Raw genomic sequence first — 20,780 nt, forward strand, 5'->3', positions numbered from 1 at the left:
AGATGGATAAGATTATGAGGGACATCGATAGAGTAGACGGGAAGAAAGCTTTCCCCTTGGTGGTGGGATCAATGACCAGGGGGTATAGATTTAGGGTAAGGGGCAGGAGGTTTACAGGGGATGTGAGGAAAACCTTTTTCACCCAGAGGGTGGTGGGAGTCTGGAACTCTCTGCCTGAAAGGGTGGTGGAGGCAGAGACCCTCAGAACGTTTAAGAAGTGCTTAGCTATGCATTTGCAATGCCAAGGCTTACCAGGCCGTGAGCCAACTTGGGTGATTTGTCTTTGACCGGCACAGGTGCAATGGGCTGAAGGGCCTTTTCTGTTCTCTAGACCTCCATTGCTAAAACACAACCTCACTGACCCAGCGTCTGGTCATCCATCCAAATCTCTCCCTCCACAGCTCGGGGACAAATCCTGCCGCGCAATCTTCCTTTGAAGTGGCTTTGGACATTTCATTCTCCGTGAGGACTTGTCCGGACAGTGGTTGCTGTTGTTCTGTTTGTCTCAGTGTCAGCTCAGAAACATGGACAACATGTTAGAAATGGCCGTCTCCCAGTGAGTGTGAGGACAGGGCAGGCTTTGAGCGAGGCCTGGGCCGCTCCCTGAAGGACACAGGGCCACCATTGTGCTTTTTGCTGACAAACAGAAAGCTTTCACCCCTCTCTCTCTCTCTCTCTCGTGTCTCATCTCACTCACATTCTGTCCCTTCCATTCACTCTGTGCTGCTTTCTGGAGGAGGCTGCCAGCTTTATCCGCCACAGAGCATCTGCCAGCAAGAGCATCAGATGAAACTTTCCATTCCCCAAGTCCCTCTTTCCTCTCTGCTCCTCGCTGTCTTTCCGGGGGAAATGGGATGGGAAGCTGATGGGAAAAGATTTGCAGGGCTCCAGGGACAAGGTGGAGCAGTGGGACTGGCTCGATTGCTCTAGCAGAGAGTCGACACCAGCTGAATGGGCTGAATGGCCTCCTTCATTCTGTGGCTATTCTATGGTTGACACACAATAGATAGTCAATATCTTTTCCCAAAGGTAGGGGAGTCTAAAACTCGAGGGCATGGGTTTAAGGTGAGAGGGGAGAGATACAAAAGTGTCCAGAGGGGCAATCTTTTCACACAGAGAGTGATGAGCATCTGGAACAAGCTGCCAGAGGTAGTAGTAGAAACGGACACAATTTTATCTTTTAAAAAGCATTTAGACAGTTACATGGGTAAGATAGATGTAGAGGGATATGGGCCAAATGTGAGAATTGGGAATAGCTTAGGGGTTAAAAGAAAAAGGGCAGCATGACAAGTTGGGCCAAAGGGCCTATTTCCATGCTGTAAACATCTATGACACTATGACAACTTGTCATTTGGGTCTCAACTTCAAGTTTCTAGGTGTCCAGATCACCAACAACCTGTCCTGGTCCCCCCCATGCCGACACTATAATTGAGAAAGCCCACCAACACGTCTACTTTCTCAGGGGGCTAAGGAAATTTGGCATGTCAGCTACGACTCTCACCAACTTCTACAGATGCACCATAGAAAGCATTCTTTCTGTATCACGGCTTGGTATGGTTTCTGCTCTGTCCAAGACTGCAAGAAATTACAAAAGGTCGTGAATGTAGCCCCGTCCATCACGCAGACGAGCCTCCCATTCATTGACTCTGTCTACACTTCCCGCGGCCTTAGAAAAGCAGCCAGCATAATTAAGGACCTCATGCACACATTCTCTCTTCCACCTTCTTCCGTCAGGAAAAAGATACAAAGTCTGAGATCACGTACCAACCGACTCAAGAACTTCCCTGCTGCCCTCAGACTTTTGAATGGACCTGCTACATATTAGATTTATCTCTCTCTACACCCTACGTATGACTGCAACACTACATTCTGCACCCACTCTTTTACTTCTCCCCGATGTACTCTATGAACGGTATGTTTTGTCTGCACAGCATACAAGAAACAATACTTTTCACTGTATCCCAATACATGCGACAGTAATAAATCAAATCGAAATCCTCCCAATTCTTTCCTCCACGATAGATCGCAGCATTTAAAGAACACGCCCAGGGCCCAGTGCTGAGTCTGAGGGTATCTGACTACAGTAAGGTGAGTGATACGGGAGGGTCTCACTGTCTGAAGGAGGTGAGTCTTAGCCGGGGGTGCGTGAGTGACCCAGGTTAATCTGACACTCCAGGGACAGTTGGAATGGAGCTTTCCCCCGGGCTGTCCCCTCCCCGTGTCTGCGTGGGTTTCCTCCGGGTGCTCCGGTTTCCTCCCACAGTCTGAAAGATGTGCTGGTTAGGGTGCATTGGCCGTGCTAAATTCTCCCTCAGTGTAACCCGAACAGGCGCCGGAGTGTGGGCGACTAGGGGATTCTCACAGTAACTTCATTGTAGTGTTAATGTAAGCCTACTTCTGAGACTAATAAATAAAGTGAAACTGAAGGTCAAGGTGCTGCTGTGACAATGCACTCTTGTTTAAACACTCTGCAATGCTGAGACTGGGAGAAGTGACCAACAGGGGGCAGCATTGCAGCTTCTGTCCCCCTATTGAAACTGGGATTGTTGCTCCATCTGCTGCACAATCCCAACCCCATCCACTGGGGGCAATCTGGACAATGTCTGCAGACAGACCTCACTGCGCATGCGCGGCAATGACACAAACCGCCGCCGGCCATTTTGCGTTGCCAAGGGAGACGGCCAGCGGCCATATTCCGTTGCCAAGGGAGACGGCGGCGGCGACCATCTTGCGTTGCCAGGGGAGACGGCATCAATGCGGCGGCGTCCCGCGCGCTGACCTCTGGGTGCATTCCCGTCCCGCACATGCGCACAGGCCGCCCCGCCCCCTCGACAGACCCCCTGTTGTCCCGCCAACGAGCATGGGCCGGGCCGGAGTGGGCAAGAGGTGGCACTGGGAGGAGCAGCCCCCGGCAGCGTCACAGCGACACCTGGTGGCCAGGAAGGGCAATAGCAGCAGCACAGTCTCTGCCCAAAGGCTTCCCCAGTTCAGCTGCTCAGAGACACTGGGAATGTCTTCAAGTGGAAACTTCAGCTTCTCACATTCACCCCCTGTGTGCAGTCATTGTTTCCTAGACAACCTCTGTAGTGACATCACAAACAACTTGTTCACATTGAAGGCCATGGCAATCTGGACCATTCGGCTTCAAAGCCATTGAGCTTTGAAATTTCAATTGAAATGTTGGAGATGAGAGTTTATCGATGCAAGTCATGTTGCATGTGGAACGCTCACGATGCCACAATTAGAGCGGTGCAGACATCTCACAGGGTTGTGTGACTGGAGGAGATGTCAGAGACGGGCTGGTTAAATATAGAGGGACACGGTCTGAAGCTAAGTTTTGGGTAAAAGATGGTAGTAATGTTGTGACATTAATTTAGCTTCAGATAGTTGCTGGGGAGGGGGATAGAGAGGTTGGGGAGCGATGTTTGTATTGGGGCAATCTCTCTCTCTCTCTCATCATGTATAGATATGAATCCATCTCTCACTCTCTATCTCTCTTTACCCATTGTGTCCAGAGTCTTGTGAAGGCGCAGGCCGGTGGCAGGTGATTACTGCCGAGGAGGACAGCCTTCAGCGCACTGGAGCTGCGTTGCTGCACGGATAGCTCGAGGCACCTCTGCCTCCGACAGCATCATCTTCCACACGTGTGTCTCTTCTGGACTGTGTGTGTGTCGTGTGTAACTGGTGGGGACGATACAATCCAACTGGAACATGGTATGGTGGGAAGGTCTTATGAGCAAAGGCTGAGGGACTTGAGGCTGTTTTCGTTAGAGAGAAGGTTAAGAGGTGAGTTCTCATCATAAACCCGCTGGTCGCCTCCATGCTGTGGTACCGGCTGGTCCCTTTGACCCCTCCCCCTGGCTTTGTCGCCGATATCCAGAGAACCCTCGTGCGGTTCTTCTGGGACAATCGACTGCACTGGGTCCCTGCTGCGGTCCTGTATCTCCCGCTTGAGGAGGGCGGACAAGGTCTGGTGTGCCTCCGCACTCAGATAGCGATCTTCCGCCTCCAGGCCCTGCAGAGGTACCTTTACGTTGAGCCCCCTCCACAGTGGTGTGCCATGGCGACGTATTTCTTCCGCCAGTGGCACGGCCTCAATTATGACGTGCAGCTCCTGCATATCGAACTGGGGCGTGCTTCGACCGCCCTGCAGGAGTTGCCCGTCTTTTACCAGGGCCTCCTCACTGTCTGGAACAAGGTCGCCTCGCGACGCAGCTCTCCCCCGTCAGGAGTAGCGGCTCTCGTGCGAGAGCCGCTGCTCAGGAATCCGCTCCTCCAGCCGTATAACTTCAGGTGGCTGGCGGAGAGGGGGGCTGTGGACGCCGGGGTGACCAGAATCGGGGACGTGCTCGATGGCGGGGGGGCGGGCTGGATGAGTTCCCGCATGCTGGCTGAGCGCGCGGGGACGACCGTCCGGCGCGTGACCAAAGCCATCCTAGACCTTAGGACGGTCGTGCTCGGCCCCGAAACTGCACGCAAACTTGAGACGGCGCAGGCGTGCGGTGGGATCCCGCCCGAGCGTTCCCCTGTTCGGGCGGAATTCCACATTGGCCCAAAGCCTCAGCCCCCTCCCCTGGGTGAGGTGCCCCACAGCCTGAGCCGCCTCGCGGAAATGCCCTCCGTGCCTTTTTCTACCGCGCGGAGGCGTTTCCTGTGCGGGCTGCTGCTGCACACCCTCCACTACCGCCTCCTCGCCTGTCGCCCGGATACACCTTGGCGGGCCTTGTTGCCGCCGGGCGGCGGAGGTCCCCGCTGGAGGTCCCTCTACGGAGGGATCTCCCCCAATTACGTTGGGGACCTGGGGTGGAGGGTGATGCATGCAGCAGTTCCGCACAACCGTAGGATTCACTGGTTCACGGGCTCCGAAGACTGCCCTTTCTGTGGCCTTGTGGAGTCCGTGGACCATGTCTATGTTGTGTGTCTTAGGCTGCACTCCCTTTATGTTTTCCTGAAGAACCTTTTATTGATGTTTTGTTTGCACTTCAGTCCCACGCTCCTGATCTACGGACACCTGGTGCGGAGAGGGGAGGGTCGGGATGGCGACCTCCTCGTGAACCTGCTCCTGGGCCTGGCGAAACGCGCCATTTACCGGTCCAGGCAGCGGGCGATCGAGGGGGCCGTCCATCCTGACTGTCTGCCCCTCTACCGCGGCTACGTTCGCGGCCAGGTGTCCCTGGAGAGGGAGCATGCGGTGTCCACGGGCGAGGTTGACGCTTTCCGTGCCCGCTGGGCACCGCAGGGGTTGGGGTGCATTATTGACCCTAATAATCACATTTTAATTTGATGTTTTTAAGTTTCCTTTGCATTTTGATTTCTGTTCGGGCTGTTCCCCCTCCTTTTTGGGGAGCTGCCCCTTTTACTTTGTCCTGATTTAATTTGAGTTTGTTTACTTGGTTTGACCTAAAAAGAGGTCTCTCTGAATGAATATTGAGTACAGACAGACTCAAACTTCCTTCTGTCTCCCACATCTGTGAGTAAAACACTTTCTTTCATTCCCCTTTCCATTTATTTTCTCATTCTGGGGGAAATTGGGGACTTGCAGCAACTGAAGGGAATGAAGTGAATCCAGGGAGGCTGCAGACTCTGGAAAGGTTGGCCCAGGTTTCTCTCTTTCTGACTTAAAGACATTGACATCCTTTGCTCCCTCAGCTTGACACATTTATTTGTTTGGCTAAAAGGATGGTCTCTTTCCGAATGTTCACAATTAAAGGGCTGGTTCCCCAGGAGATGGCTGACATTTAAGAGAACAATAAATTAATATAGGACAGAGATATGCCTCGTGTTGTTATATTGTAGATTTGGTATATTATTTATGGTTCTGTAACAAAGTACATTTATTATTATTTCTCATCTTGTAATGTAACACTGAAGCTATGTTATATATTTCCACTCATCGAGTCATTACAGGGCAGGAGTCCATTCAGTAACTCAATCTGAATCAGTAAATTTGCGGACGACACAAAATTGGCAGGACTTGCAGATAGTGAGGAGCATTGTCAGAAGCTACAGAAGGATATAGATAGGCTGGAAATTTGGGCCAAGAAATGGCAGATGGAGTTCAATCCTGATAAATGCAAAGTGATGCATTTTGGTAGAAATAATGTAGGGAGGAGCTATACGATAAAGGGCAGAACCATAAAGGGTGTAGATACGCAGAGGGACCTGGGCGTGCAAGTCCACAGATCCTTGAAGGTGACGTCACAGGTGGAGAAGGTGGTGAAGAAGGCATATGGCATGCTTGCCTTTATAGGACAGGGCATAGAGTATAAAAGTTGGGGTCTGATGTTGCAGATGTATAGAACGTTGGTTCGGCCGCATTTGGAATACTGCGTCCAGTTCTGGTCGCCACACTACCAGAAGGACGTGGAGGGTTTGGAGAGAGCACAGAGGAGGTTTACCAGAATGTTGCCTGGTATGGAGGGGCTTAGTTATGAGGAGAGATTGGGTAAACTGGGGTTGTTCTCCCTGGAAAGATGGAGGATGAGGGGAGACTTGATGGAGGTGTATAAGATTGTGAAAGGCATAGATAGGGTGAACGGTGGGAAGCTTTTCCCCAGGTCAGTGGTGACGTTCACGAGGGGTCATAGGTTCAAGGTGCAGGGGACGAGGTTTAACACAGATATCAGAAGGACATATTTTACACAGAGGGTGGTGGGGGCCTGGAATGCGCTGCCAGGCAAGGTGGTGGAGGCGGACACACTGGGAACGTTTAAGACTTATCTAGATAGCCACATGAACGGAGTGGGAATGGAGGGACACAAAATAATGGTTTAGTTTGGACCAGGGAGCGGCACGGGCTTGGAGGGCCGAAGGGCCTGTTCCTGTGCTGTATTGTTCTTTGTTCAAATCCATGCCGACTCTCTGTCGAACAATCCAGTCAGTCCCATTCCCTTTCTATATTCCCTTTCCTCCTGCAACTTCATTTCCTTCATGTGCCCATCTAATTTCTGAAATATATTAAAGGGGACAGTAAACTAATATCGGACAGAGACGTGTCTGATGTTTTTTTATTCATCCTTGGGACACGGGCATTGCAGGCTGGGCCAGCATTTATTGCCCATCCCTAATTGCCCTTGAACTGAATGGCTCGCTGGGCCATTTCAGAGGCTGGCTGAGAGTCAACCACATTGCTGTGGCTCTGGAGTCACATGTAGGCCAGACTGGGTAAGGACGGCAGATTTCCTTCCCTAAAGCACATTAATGAACCAGATGTGTTTTTTTGGTCAATCGACAATGGTTTCATGGTCATCAGTAGATTCTTAATTCCAGATTTTGTTTTTAAATTCAAATTCCACCATCTGCTGTGGCAGGATTCGAACCCGGGTCCCCAGAACATCAGCTGAGTTTCTGGATTAATAGTCGTGATAATACCACGAGGCTATCAGCTCCCCTGTTGTTATATGGTACAGATTAGATATATTATTTATAGCTCTGTAATAAAATACACTTATTATATCTGGCTGTGTAATTTTGGACTGCAGTTATATTATATATTTCCAACAATCTCTTCCCTCAGAGAATTGTTAGTATCTAGATTTCTCTTCCATAGGGACCAGTGGAGGGATTGAATATATTCAAGGATGAGTTAGACAGTTTTTGAATGACAAGGGAGTCAATAATTATTGGGAACAGGCTGGAAAATGGAGAGAAAGCTCAGATGAGGAAGGATTTCTTCACTCAAGGACGTGGTGATGTTTTGGATTCTCTACCCCAGAGGACTATAGAGCCTCAGTCATCAAGAATTTTCAAGAGAGGGATTGATAGGTTTCTGGATATTGAAGATATCGATGGATATGGGGGACAGTGTGGGGAAAATAATGCAGAGGTAGATCAACCAATAATCTGAATGAATGGTTGAGCAGACTCGATGGGCCGAATGCTGACTGCAGCTCCTATTTGTTCTGATTTCTGTGCTGGACAGGAAGCAGTGAGCATGGATCTGTCAATCAGCCTCAATCAGCACCTTCAGGAGAATTGGGAGGGTGAATATTAGATACAGCAGAGTGAGAATGGAGGGAGAGTGTGTGGGATGGAGATTTACAGCTTTTGGGGAATGGGAGAGGAAAGAACGTTCATTAGAATCATCGAGTTCTTACATCTTATCAACCGTCCCTGAGCCTTCACAATGAATCCCACTTCTGAGGACACCCTTATCTCTGACTTGTCTGTACTGCTGGCAGTCTCACAAAGCAGCTGCCTGTGTGCTGATACGGGAGGCCCTGCTCGGCAAGTTTAATGCTCCATGATTGTGTCTTTAATGAATGCTCCATAGAAACTAGAAATGTAGATTTGAATTTCAATCGTATTCTGAATTGCGATGTTTTTTTCTAAATTGACTTACAGGATATTAGACAAGGAGAAATCAGACAGAAATCTTCAACATCACATCTAGATCTGACAGAGTGACTCGATTTCTTGGGACCTGAAATCATCGGTCGTTGAATCTCGCAGGAAAAATATTTGTTTGGCCTCTTGGCTTCAAAAGATTGTAAATATCGCTGTGACGAGAAATGCACTGAGATACACACACCCGAGTGAGAGTGTTCCAGTGCACTGAGTGTGGAAAAAGCTTTAACCAGTTATACAGCCTGAAAATACATCGCAGCATTCACAGCGGGAGAGACTGTACCCGTGTTCTGTGTGAGATTTAACTGATTATTTAACCTGGAGAGTTAGAAGGACACCCACACCATGGAGAAACCATGGAAATGTGGGAACTGTGGGAAGGGATTCAGGTTCCCATCTCTGCTGGAAATTCATCAACGCAGTCACACTGGGGAGAGGCCGTTCACCTGCTCTGTGTGTGGGAAGGGATTCACTGACTTACCTAATCTGCAGAGACACCAACGAGTTCACACTGGGGAGAGGCCATTCATCTGCTGTGTGTGTGGGAAGGGATTCAGTCAGTTATCCAGCCTGCAGAAACACAATCTCACTCACACCAATGAGAGACCATTTAAATGCTCTGACTGTGGGAGTGGTTTCAAAAGCTCTGGGGAACTGCTGTCCCACCAGCGCGCTCACATTGAGGAGAGACCGTTCAGCTGCTCTCACTGCACAAAGAGATTTAGAACTTCATCCAACCTGAAGATACACCAGCGAGTTCACACTGGGGAGAGACCATTCACCTGCTCTGTGTGCGGGAAGAGATTCACTCAGTCATCCCATTTTCAAACACACCAGGGAGTTCACACTGGGGAGAGGCCGTTCACCTGCTCTGTGTGTGGGAAGGGATTCAGTCAGTTATCCAGCCTGCAGAAACACAATCTCTCTCACACCAATGAGAGACCATTTAAATGCTCTGACTGTGGGAGTGGTTTCAAAAGCTCTGGGGAACTGATGATCCACCAGCGCATTCACACTGAGGAGAGACCGTTCAGCTGCTCTCACTGCACAAAGAAGTTTAGAACTTCATCCGACCTGCGGAGACACCAACGAGTTCACACCGGGGAGAGACTGTTCACCTGCTCGGTGTGTGGGAAGGGATTCACTCATTCATCAAACCTGTGCAGACACAATCTCACTCACACCAATGAGAGACCGTTTAAATGCTCTGACTGTGGGAGTGGATTCAAAAGCTCTCAGGATCTGGTGTCCCACCAGCGCATTCACACTGAGGAGAGACCGTTCAGCTGCTCTCACTGCTCAATGAGATTTAGAACTTCATCCAACCTGCAGATTCACCAGCGAGTTCACACCGGGGAGAGGCCATTCACCTGCTCTGTGTGTGGGAAGGGATTCACTCAGTCATGCAGCCTGCAGAAACACAAAGCCACTCACACCAATGAGTGACCGTTTAAATGCTGTGACTGTGGGAATGGCTTCAAAAGCTCTCAGGATCTGGAGTCCCACCAGCGCATTCACACTGAGGAGAGACCGTTCAGCTGCTCTCTCTGCACAAAGAGATTTAGAACATCATACAGCCTGCTGAAACACCATCGAGTTCACACCGGGGAGAGACCATTCACCTGCTCTGTGTGTGGGAAGGGATTCACTACTTCATCCCACCTGCGCAGACACAAAGTCACTCACACTAATGAGAGACCATTTAAATGCTCTGACTGTGGGAGCGGATTCAAAAGCTCTCAGGACCTGGTGTCCCACCAGCGCATTCACACTGAGGAGAGACCGTTCAGCTGCTCTCACTGCACAAAGAGGTTTAAAAGGTCATCCAGCCTGTGGGAACATCAGCGAGTTCACACTGGGGAGAGACCATTCCCCTGCTCTGTGTGTGGGAAGGGATTCACTCAGTCATCCAGCCTGCAGAAACACAAAGCCACTCACTCCAAGGAGAGACCCTTTAATGCTCTGCCCGAGAGGCCGGCTTCAGAAGCTCTCAGGAACTGATGATCCCCGAGCACATTCACACCGGGGAGAGGCCGTTCAGCTGCTCTCACTGTTCAAGGAGGTTTAGAATATCACCAACACTGCTGAAACACCAGTGAGTTCACACCGGGGAGAAACCATTCACCTGCTTGGTGTGTGAGAAAGGATTTACTCAGTTATCCAGCCTGCCCAGACACAACATCATCACACCCAGGAGAGACCCTTTAAATGTGGGCGTGGCTTCAAAAGCTCTCGGGAACTAATGTCCCACCAGTGAGTTCACACCAGGCAGAGGCTGGTCACCTGCTCTGACTGGGAAGGGATTCACTCAGTCAGCAAACTTGGTGAAACACCAGTGAGTTCACAAGTGATTACAGTTCTGGGATTATTCTTGTGAATCTTTCTTGCCCCTTCTCCAGTGTCTCTATTTCCTTTTTCTAAATGGAGATCACAAATAGAACGTAGAACAGTACAGCACAGGAACAGACCCTTCAGCCACCATGTTGTGTCGAACATGATGCCAAATTAAACTATTCCTTTCTGCCTGCCCTTGGTCCATATTCCTCTGTTCCTTGCATATTCATGTGCTTATTTAAAACCCCCTTAAACGCCCCTATCGTATCTGCCTCCACCACCACTCCAAGCTGCGCATTCCAGACACCTACCACTCTCTGTGTAAAAAACCTTACCTCTCACATCTCCTTTGAACTTTCCCCGTCTCACCTTCAGTGCATGCTCCCTGGTATTCGACATATCAACTCTGAGGGAAAAGATTCTATGTCTCTCATTTTATAGACTGCTATCAGGTCTCCCCTCACCCTCCACCGCTATCGAGAAAACAACCCTCGTTTGTCAGTCGCTCACACCCTCCAGTCCAGGCAGCATCCTGGGAAACCTCTTCTGCACCCTCATCAAAACCTCTGCATCCTTTCTGTAATGTGGTGACCAGAATTGAACGCAATATTCTAAGCGCGGCCCAAACAAACTTTTATAAAGCTGCAACATGGCATGCTGACTCTTGTACTCAATAAAGGCAAGCATGCCATATGCCTTCTTTAGTGACTAAATATTTGTGTGGCTAATTTCAGGGAGCTCTGGACTTGAACCCCAAGATCCCTCTGTACATTAACTGTATACTTATCCTTAATATTTGATCTCCCAAAGTGCAGCACCTCACACTTGCCCGGATTGAAATCCATCTGCCATTTCTCCGCTCATATCTGCAGCTGATCTACATCCCACTGTATCCTTTGACAACCTTCGACATTATCTACAACTCCATCTAGCTTTGTGTCGTCTGCAAGCTTACTAACCCACCCATCCACGTTTTCATCCAAGTCATTTATATATGTCACAAATAGCGCAGGTCCCAGTACAGATCCCTGTGGAACACCACTAGTCATGGACCTCCAGTCAGAAAAACACCCTCCACCGCTATTCTCTGACTTCTATGGGCAAGTCAATTCTGAATCCAAGTGGCCAAGTCACCGTGAATCCCATGCATCTTAATCTTCTGGATGAGCCGACCATGAGGGACCTTGTCGAAAGCCTCACTAAAATCCATGTTCACAACATCCACTGCTCTATCCTCATCGATCACCTTCGTCACCTCCTCGATAAAATCGATCAAGTCAGTAAGATGTTGACGGTGCTCCCACTGCAGTCCTGTGATGAAAATATAGACTGGTTGGTGAAATGTAGATAACAGGTAGAATTGATATCTAATGAGGACTTTATACTTTAGAAATGAATACAGGGCTCATTGTTACTAACGGGGAAAGAAGGGTTAAAACCCTTACCCAGAACCCTTTTCACACACACGTGGACATCTCTGAATCTGACGCACACCAAATGGAACGTTACACAAGGGGCTGGAATTCACTGGAATTTCTTAACAACCTTTCAATAGAAATGTCCTGGTACCGACTGTGACAAAGGACACAACAGACAGCAAGAACCAGGAGGAACCTTTAACACAGAGAATGTTAATAACCTTGTTCAGGACACCGGTGCCAGGCACAGGAGGATCCCAGGAAAAACGGAACATTTAATTTCTGTCTGTTTCACAATTCTAAATAACTAATTCTTTAACAAAGGAATGTTTAAAAACAGCATTGTGATATTCCAAGGTCAGTGTGTCTGGGAAAGGGGCACACTGATGTGTTTTTATTTTAAACAGGAGGATCCACTGAAAAGCAGCTCTGGACGATACGAGCACCTCCTGACCTACTTTCAATTCATTTCAAATCACCCATCACTTTCCCTGGAATATTCTTTATTCTTTCCTGGGATGTGGACACTGCTGGCAAAGCCCCAGCACACGTTGCTCAGCTCCTAATTGCCCCTGAACGGAGTGACTTGCTCGGCCATTTCAGAGGGGCAGTTAAGATTCACCCACATCGCTGTGTGGGTCTGGATTCACATGTAGGCCAGACCGGGTAAGGATGGCAGATTTCCCTCCCTAATAGGGAGCATGAAGAGGGTGAACTGGACAGATTTTTACAATAGTCGATAGTTTCATGGTCACCGTTTCTGAGACTAACTTTATATAATTCCAGATTGATTCACTGAATTCAAATCCCACCAGCTGCCTGTCCCCAGATCCTTTGCTGCGTCTCTGCATTACTCGGCCAGAGACATTCCCACAACCTCCCCCTGAATGGAATATTCCACAACCCCTTAGTTAAACAGGAAGGAGAAAAGAGAAAGGCTTTGACCTTTGGATGACCTCATCACCAACTACAGAAACCTTAAAGCTGACCATTCTGTAAAAGTTTATAAACTTTATTTTTATAAAACACAGAGTAAGAAACAGGTGAAAAGTAACGATGGACGTTGTGACTGACATCAGAAACATTGATTGACCGGATAAACACTCACTACATCACAGAGCGATCCTCAACCATTAAAGAATTGACCCACAATAAGGAATGAGAGAGCCTTATAAAAAGGGGCAGGAGTTTACACAGAGAGGCGACACCCACAGCTGCTCAGGATGATGGAATTCAGTTCAGGACGGGGATAAAGTGAGAAGCTTTTGTGATTCAAGACAGAAGTATTGAACAATCTGGAATCAGTGCTTCTCGAGCTTGCTGACTCGCCGAACACTTCAATTAATCTCATCATAAAAACCCCCAGTGTAAATAACATGGATTTGACTGACAAATGTTGAAGTGTTGGTTCAGAGACACAAGTTTCGACTTCCCATTTGAGCCTCAGGCACCTTTCTGTCTCCCTATTGCTCGTGTCAGTGACAGCCAGGCGACGGAGCTGAGGGCTGAATTTAGCTGAGAATAACGAGGCCTGTGCCTCAGTTGGGCGTCGCCCCCCCCCCCCTCCCCCCCATGGGCGTCTCACTAGTAGAGAGACAAGAAGGAGGACTGACTGGAAAATGAGCCTCCAGTCAATCTGGGCACGGGCGGGGTGACCAGGTCTGATGGTGACGTGACCCCCGGGGTTCAGTGTCCCTGTGTCCAAAGCGGGGAGTCGCGGGAACAGGGGACAGAGGAGCTGAAGAGAAACCATTTGTGTCCAGAACATTGTGAACATCCTTTACTCTGGTTGTCTTTGATCCTCAAGTCATTTTCTGTTTGTTTTAACCATGTTCTGTTTCATTAATAAACTTTTATAAGTAAAAATATTTGATTGTTCTGGACTTTTCCTGATGAGATTGATGCACTTTAGGGAAAGTGGGTGAGAGGTGTTGGCAGGCTCTTTAACAGAAAGTGAGTCCCTCTAAGGTAATTGGCAAAGGAGCCAGAGGGGGAGATGAGATTTTATTTTTGACACAGTGATGTTAGAAAATGGGGTTCAGGGAATCAATTAACCCTTTCTCCCCTTTTCCCAAACTCTGAAATGATTCCCAGTGATATCCCTTATTGGTGACGGTGGTTAGATTTTATTCAGTATCAATAAGAGCTGACACAGGCTAATGTCTGAGCAGTCGTATCAAAGTGCAGCAGCATTACCATTACACTCTGGGTAGAAGCAGCATCTCCACGGAAATGCTCCCTGCTCTGCCCCAGATGCCATGGCACCAGTCAATGCAATATGTAAAACCTCGACTAATCTCTGTGCTCGGGGAATCCCTTCTTATACTTTGTTACATCACAAAGACTATGGAGACTGATTTAACCCAATCATTGCCCGGCTAACATTTGAACGGACCAATTACAAAACCTGTCATTGAACCATCTGTACCCACACAAGCCACGTCAAACTCTCAAACAATTGTCTTCCCACGCTCCGTCCCTGGTACAGGGAGTCAGCATTCCCATGCCAAGTAGTGAAAACATGGTGGCCTTGACACCCAGGTATCATCCAGGATTCAAGGCCCTCTTGTTTTCTCTGTCCTCTGGGAGCTGTTTATCTCCCTGCTCCCACACAGCAAGTCGTCTGTTCTCAGCTCTGCTGGATTTCTGCTGAAGTTTGGCCCCTTTTGGATCAATAAAACATTTGGTCAATGACCCAAACCACAATTTCCCATCCTGTCACCTGTCAACCATCCTTACCCAGAGTGCAATCACAACAGGAATAAAAACAGGAGAAGTGTCACAATCAAATTCAAAATCAATGCACAGCCAGTCATAGATTTAATTTAATGTTCACTAATTAGCAAAAACACCTGAAGTAGGGGGTCCCCCAGGATTCTTACAGTCCACACCCTGAGGGGGGAGAACTCTCTCTCTGATCCTCACTCAATTTCACTCCGTTATTTTCCAGTTCTGTTCTGGCCCCGCCTGGGGTAACATCTACTCGATCTTTCCTACTTCTGAAGGAGCGCTGTGAGTTCTCGGTTACTAGTCCATAAGGACAGATGGTTCAAGCAACAGATCAAGCATGGATGTAAAAGATTCTCCAGCTCTCTTTACCCCTATCCAAGTTGTGGACAGTTCTTATTCAGTATTATTTCTCCCAATCCCTTAATTGTCCCAATCTAGAATATTATCCATTTTACTGTAATTTCACTCACTTTGTGAGCATGTGCAGTGTGTTTAATTGGATCCTGATTGTTTTGAACTCAGTTTCTCTCTGGAGTGTGTGTCAATGCCTTGATGATGTCACAATGTTGTCTCAATGCCCTGGCCACATTAACCATTTCATCTCCTGCTGTGTCTCAAGTAGCTGTGTGTGTTTGGGACCCGCTCTTCACTCCATCTCACCATGAATTTAGGCTTGCTATTTTTCACATGTAACAAATCACATCTGCACACTCACTCCGGTATCCCAAAATCATGTCACACATTCTTAACTCTCAGATGTGCTCATGAAATGACCAAAGTGAGTGTCTGTCTTTCTTATCTCCCCCTGTGATGGATGTTTCATGTAGTGGCCGGGCTTTCAAATGTGGATTTCCTTAAAACAAAGTTCATGAACAAAGATGTAAATATCACCAAGAGAAAGTGATCAACTTATTCATCCCATCGACACATTCCAGACTTTCACTAGAATGTAGGTGGAAACCAGATTGATATATTCCATTCAACCACACCCAAGGGGAGTTATTCCAATTCCCTTATTGTCCTGTATTTCTTACAACTAACCACAGGAGACCCAGGGACATGTTACAATAGTGTATTCATGCTTCAAGCCCAGAGGGAACTACCCCAGAGAAAGCTCTGGAGGAGCACCCTCCTGTGATACAGCTCTCACAGCTCAAAGTCACAGCTCTGACACAGCTCTCGAACAGAGTAATCACAGAGATAGCACTCTAATACAACTCCCAGCTCCAAGTCACAGATACAGACAGCTTACACAGTTATTCAATACACAGAACATTTAAAATTCCAATCTTGCCGACGTAGGTTAGTTCTTAAACCTTCACTCAAAAGTTTGTGAGAAAATGGTCCGTTTTTCTAGAAAGTAAACAACCTTGCTGGCAAGCCTCCTGATGTCAGCACCTTGATGTATTAGCAATTGACCAGCCTGTGATTTTACTCTAATGAAGGAGGGGGAGGGGGGGGGGGTTAAATCTATCCCCCGTTTACCAAATCCATTAATTCACTCTTACAGTCCAAATCTTTAACACAGAAATTAAACATTCTCATTTGGTTTCAGGTATTAACATATTCTGTTAGTTTGTTCTTTATTGTCGATGTCAGGCTGGGGTTGTTCCCCCTTGGATGTGGGGAGATTTGATAGAGGTGGACAAGATTCTGACAGGTTTAGATAAAGTGGACAAAGAAAAGCTGTTCCCATTAGCTAATGGGACAAGGACGAGGGGGACACAGATTTAAGGTTTTGGGTCAGAGATGCAGGGGGGACAGGGACGTGAGGAAGAATATTTTGATGCAGCGAATGGTAATGAGCTGAAACTCATTGCCTACGAGGGTGGAGGAAGTGGAGACAATAAACAATTACAAAGGAAATTGGATGGGCATTGGGGGGGGTTTCAAACAGAAATGCTGACTAAACATCTCTGAACTTCTCAACACCCTGTCACTCTGTGATCCATGTGAAATCTGAAAATAGGCTTTTAGCAGCAAGAATCAAAGAGCATCAGCCCACTGGAGGCAAAATCGTGCGACCGGTTGACCATCTGTGAGAATGAACAAAACGCAGTCCTGGACGTATTTGAGAGCTGAATTGTAACAGCAGAATCCAACCCCTGGAATCACTTGTGAACTCGCTGGTGTCTCAGCAGGCTGGATGAAACTCTGAATCCCTTCTCACACACAGAGCAGGTGAATGGCCTCTCCCCGGTGTGAACTCGCTGGTGTGTCCGCAGGGTGGATGAATCTCTGTATACCTTCCCACATTGAGTGCAGCAGAATGGTCTCTCCCCAGTGTGAACTCGCTGGTGTGTATGCAGGTTGCATAACTGAGTGAATCCCTTCCCACACTGAGAGCAGGTGAATGGCTTCTCTCCAGTGTGAACTCGCTGATGTGTTTGCAGGGCATATAAATCATTGAATCCCTTCCCACATTGAGAGCAGGTGAATGGTCTCACCCCGGTGTGAACTCGCTGGTGTACCTGCAGGCTAGATAGCTGAGTGAACTCCTTCTCACATACAGAGCAAGTGAACGGCCTCTCCCCAGTGTGAACTCGCTGGTGTGCCTGCAGGGTGGCTGCATGACCAAATCCCTTCCCACACTGAGAGCAGGTGAACGGTCTCTCTCCAGTGTGAACTCGCTGGTGTGACTGCAGGCTGGATAATTGAGTGTATCCCTTCCCACATACAGTGCAGGTGAATGGCCTCTCCCCAGTGTGAACTCGCTGGTGTGCTTGTAGGGTGGATGCGTGAGCGAATGCCTTCCCACACTGAGAGCAGGTGAACGGCCTCTCCCCAGTGTGAATTCGTTGGTGTCTCTGCAGGGTGGATACAATACTGAATCCCATCCCACACCAAGGGCAAGTGAATGGCCTCTCTCCAGTGTGAATGCGCCGATGAGCTTCGAGATACGATGGGAATCTGTATCTCCTCCCACAGTCCCCACATTTCCATGGTTTCTCCATGGTGCGGGTGTCCTTGTGACTCTCCAGGTTAAACAATCAGTTAAATCTCACACAGAACACGGGTACAGTCTCTCCCTGCTGTGAATGCTGCGATGTATTTTCAGGCTGTGTAACTGGTTAAAGCTCTTTCCACACTCAGTTCACTGGAACACTCTCACTTGGCTGTGTGTGTCTCAGTGCATTTCCCGTCACACTGATGTTTAAAATCTTCTGAAGCTGATAGACCAGGCAAACATTTCTCCTTCGAGATTCAGAGCCTGATGATATTCAGGTCCCAAGGAATCGAGTCACTCTGTCAGATCCAGATCTGACATTTTAGATTTCTGTCTGTGATTTCTCCTCATCTAATATCCTGTAATTCAATTTAAGAAAAACATCACAATTCAGTACATGATCAAAATTCAAATCAGTCAATTCTAGTTTCTATGGAACATTCTTTAAAGACACAGTCATGGAGCATTAAACTGTCCGAGCAGGGCCTCCCGTATCAGCACACAGGCAGCTGCTTTGTGAGACTGCCAGCAGTACAGACAAGTCAGAGATAAGGGTATCCTGAGAAGAGGGATTCATTATGAAGGCTCAGGGATGGCTGATAAGATGCAGCAATTCTATGATTCTAATGAACATTTTTTCCTCTCTCATTCCCCAAAAGCTGTAAATCTCCATCCCACACACTCTCCCTCCATTCTCACTCTGCTGTATCTAATATTCACCTCCCAATTCTCCTGAAGGTGCTGATTGAGGCTGATTGACAGATCCATGTTCACTGCTTCGTGTCTTGGACACAAAGAGCTCAGAATCTCCATGCAGGCTGCCAGACAGATATATGTCTCTATGACTGGACTAACAATGTGTGGAATGAACAGACTGGATTCACTTCCCTTCCCTTCAGTTGCCAGGATCCAATGAACTGCACGCTAGGCTTTTAATGGTGGTTGCTGGAGAGATAATGGAGAATTTTGTTGAAATCTTTCTTAACTCGCTAGATTCCGGGAGCGTATCAGAAGATTGGCAATCAGCCAATGTGATTCCCTTGGTCAAAAAGGGAGAAAGGCAGAAGGCAGGGAACTATAGGCCAGTTAATTTAACATCTATTATTGGCAAGAAGCTGGAGTCAATAATCAAAGAGGAAATAGCTAATCATTTAGGAAAGCTGAATATAATCAAGCTAAGGCAACATGGTTTTCGGAAAGATAAGTCATGTTCGCCAAATTTGCTCGATTTCCTTGAGAATGCAAGAGGAAGAGTAGATCGAGTTCAATCTGTAGATGTAGTGTATTTAGATAGGGTGGTACGGTGGCACAGTGGTTAGCACTGTTGCTTCACAGCGCGAGGGATGCAGCTTCAATTTCGGCCTTGGGTGACAGTCTGTGTGGATTTTACACATTCTCCCCGTGTCTGAGTAGGTTTCCTTCGGGTGCTCTTGTTTCCTCCTACATTCCAAAGATGTGCCGGTTAGGTGGATTGGCTATGCTAAATTGACCCTTTGTGTTCTAAAATGTGTAGACTCGGGGGATTAGTGGGGTAAGAATTTGGGGTTATGGAGATAGGGCCTCGGAAAGATGCTCTGTTGGAAAGTTGGTGCAGGCTCGATGGGCCAAATGACCCCCTTCTGCAATCTAGGGGTTCTATGATTTCCAAAAGGCATTTGTCAAGGCGCCACATAAGAGGCTGGTGCATAAAGTAAAGGCCCATGGAATTGATGAAAGTGTGTTAGTTTGGATTGAAAACTGGCCGTCACATAGAAAACAGAGAGTTGGAATAAATGGGTCATTTTCAGAGTGGAAAGATGTAACCAGTGGAGTACCACAGGGATCAGTTCTTGGCACGCAATTGTTCATTATTCAATTAATGACCTGGAGGAGGGAACAGAATGTAAGGTTTCCAAATGATATGAAGATAGGTGGAAGGACATGTTGTGATGAGGATATTTTGATTCTGCAGTGGGATATAGATAGATTGTGATGAAAACCTGGCAAATGAAGTTTAATGTGGAGAAGTGGGAGGTCATGTATTTCAGTAGGAGAAATCAAAAGGGAGATTACCTACGTGGAGAGAGGCTGCAGGTGAGTGAAGTACAGAGGGATCGAGATGTTCTTGCACATGAATCACAAAAAGCTAGCAGGCAGGTCCCACAATAGGTAAGAAGAAAAATGGAATTTTGACCTTTGTTGCAAAGGGGTTGGAGTTTAAAAACAGGGGGGGTTGTGCTGGTGCGGCCTCACCTGGAATACTGCGTAGTTTTGATCTTCTTACTTAAACAAGGATACAGTAACATTGGATGTAGTCCAAAGGAGATTCACCAGGCAAATTCCTGGGTGAGAGGGTTGTCCTATCAAGAGAGAATAAATTGTCTAGGTCTGTATTCCTTGAAGCTTTGAAGACAAAGAGGTGACTTTATTGAGACATAAGATCCTGAGGGGGGCTTGACAGGATAGACGGTGAGATATTTTTACAAGTGCGGAAGTCTCGATCAAGCTAAATGGTCGGTCATTTAAAACTGAGGTGCACAGAAATTTCTTCCCCCCAGAGGGTGGTGAATCTCTGGAATTCTCTCCCCCACAGGTGGAGGCTAGACCACGATAAGTATTTAAAGTGGAGGTGGATAAATAGTTGATAGATCGAGGAATAGAGGGCTATGGGAAAAGGCTCACAAAAGGAGTTGAAGCCGGCACAGATCAGCCATGAAGGGCCTGCTGGCCACTCCTGCGTCTATTTCTCGTGATCAGTTGCTGCAAATCAACAGTTTCCCCCCAGAATGAAAAAAGGAATGGAAGGGGGGAGAAAAGAAAGTGTTTTACTCACAGATGTTGGAGAGACAGGATGAAGTTTGAGTCTGTCTGAAGCTCAATCTTCATTCAGAAAGAGAAGCAGCAGCTTTGCTGGGCCGGAATGAGCAGCTGAACAAGCTCATTGTGCAACTTCCGCATTCAGGCAATGGAGGAGCTTTGATTGGCTGGAGGACCAGAGTCCTTGCGGTCGTCCAGAATGCCCATTG

General features: G+C 47.8%; 1 protein-coding gene across 1 annotated transcript in view; it reads right to left on the reverse strand.

Annotated features, from left to right (window-relative positions):
• Positions 1–13,100: 13,100 nt before the first annotated feature.
• LOC144485785 (uncharacterized) overlaps positions 13,101–20,780 on the reverse strand; it is a 201,234-nt gene continuing 193,554 nt past the window's right edge. The window contains exon 3 of the mRNA XM_078203870.1: positions 13,101–17,747. Coding sequence (XP_078059996.1) covers positions 16,940–17,747 — 808 coding nt within the window. The 3' untranslated portion in view covers positions 13,101–16,939. The remainder of the gene's footprint in view (positions 17,748–20,780) is intronic.

This window comes from Mustelus asterias, unplaced genomic scaffold (assembly GCF_964213995.1).
Source record: "Mustelus asterias unplaced genomic scaffold, sMusAst1.hap1.1 HAP1_SCAFFOLD_220, whole genome shotgun sequence".
Lineage (NCBI taxonomy): Eukaryota > Metazoa > Chordata > Chondrichthyes > Carcharhiniformes > Triakidae > Mustelus > Mustelus asterias.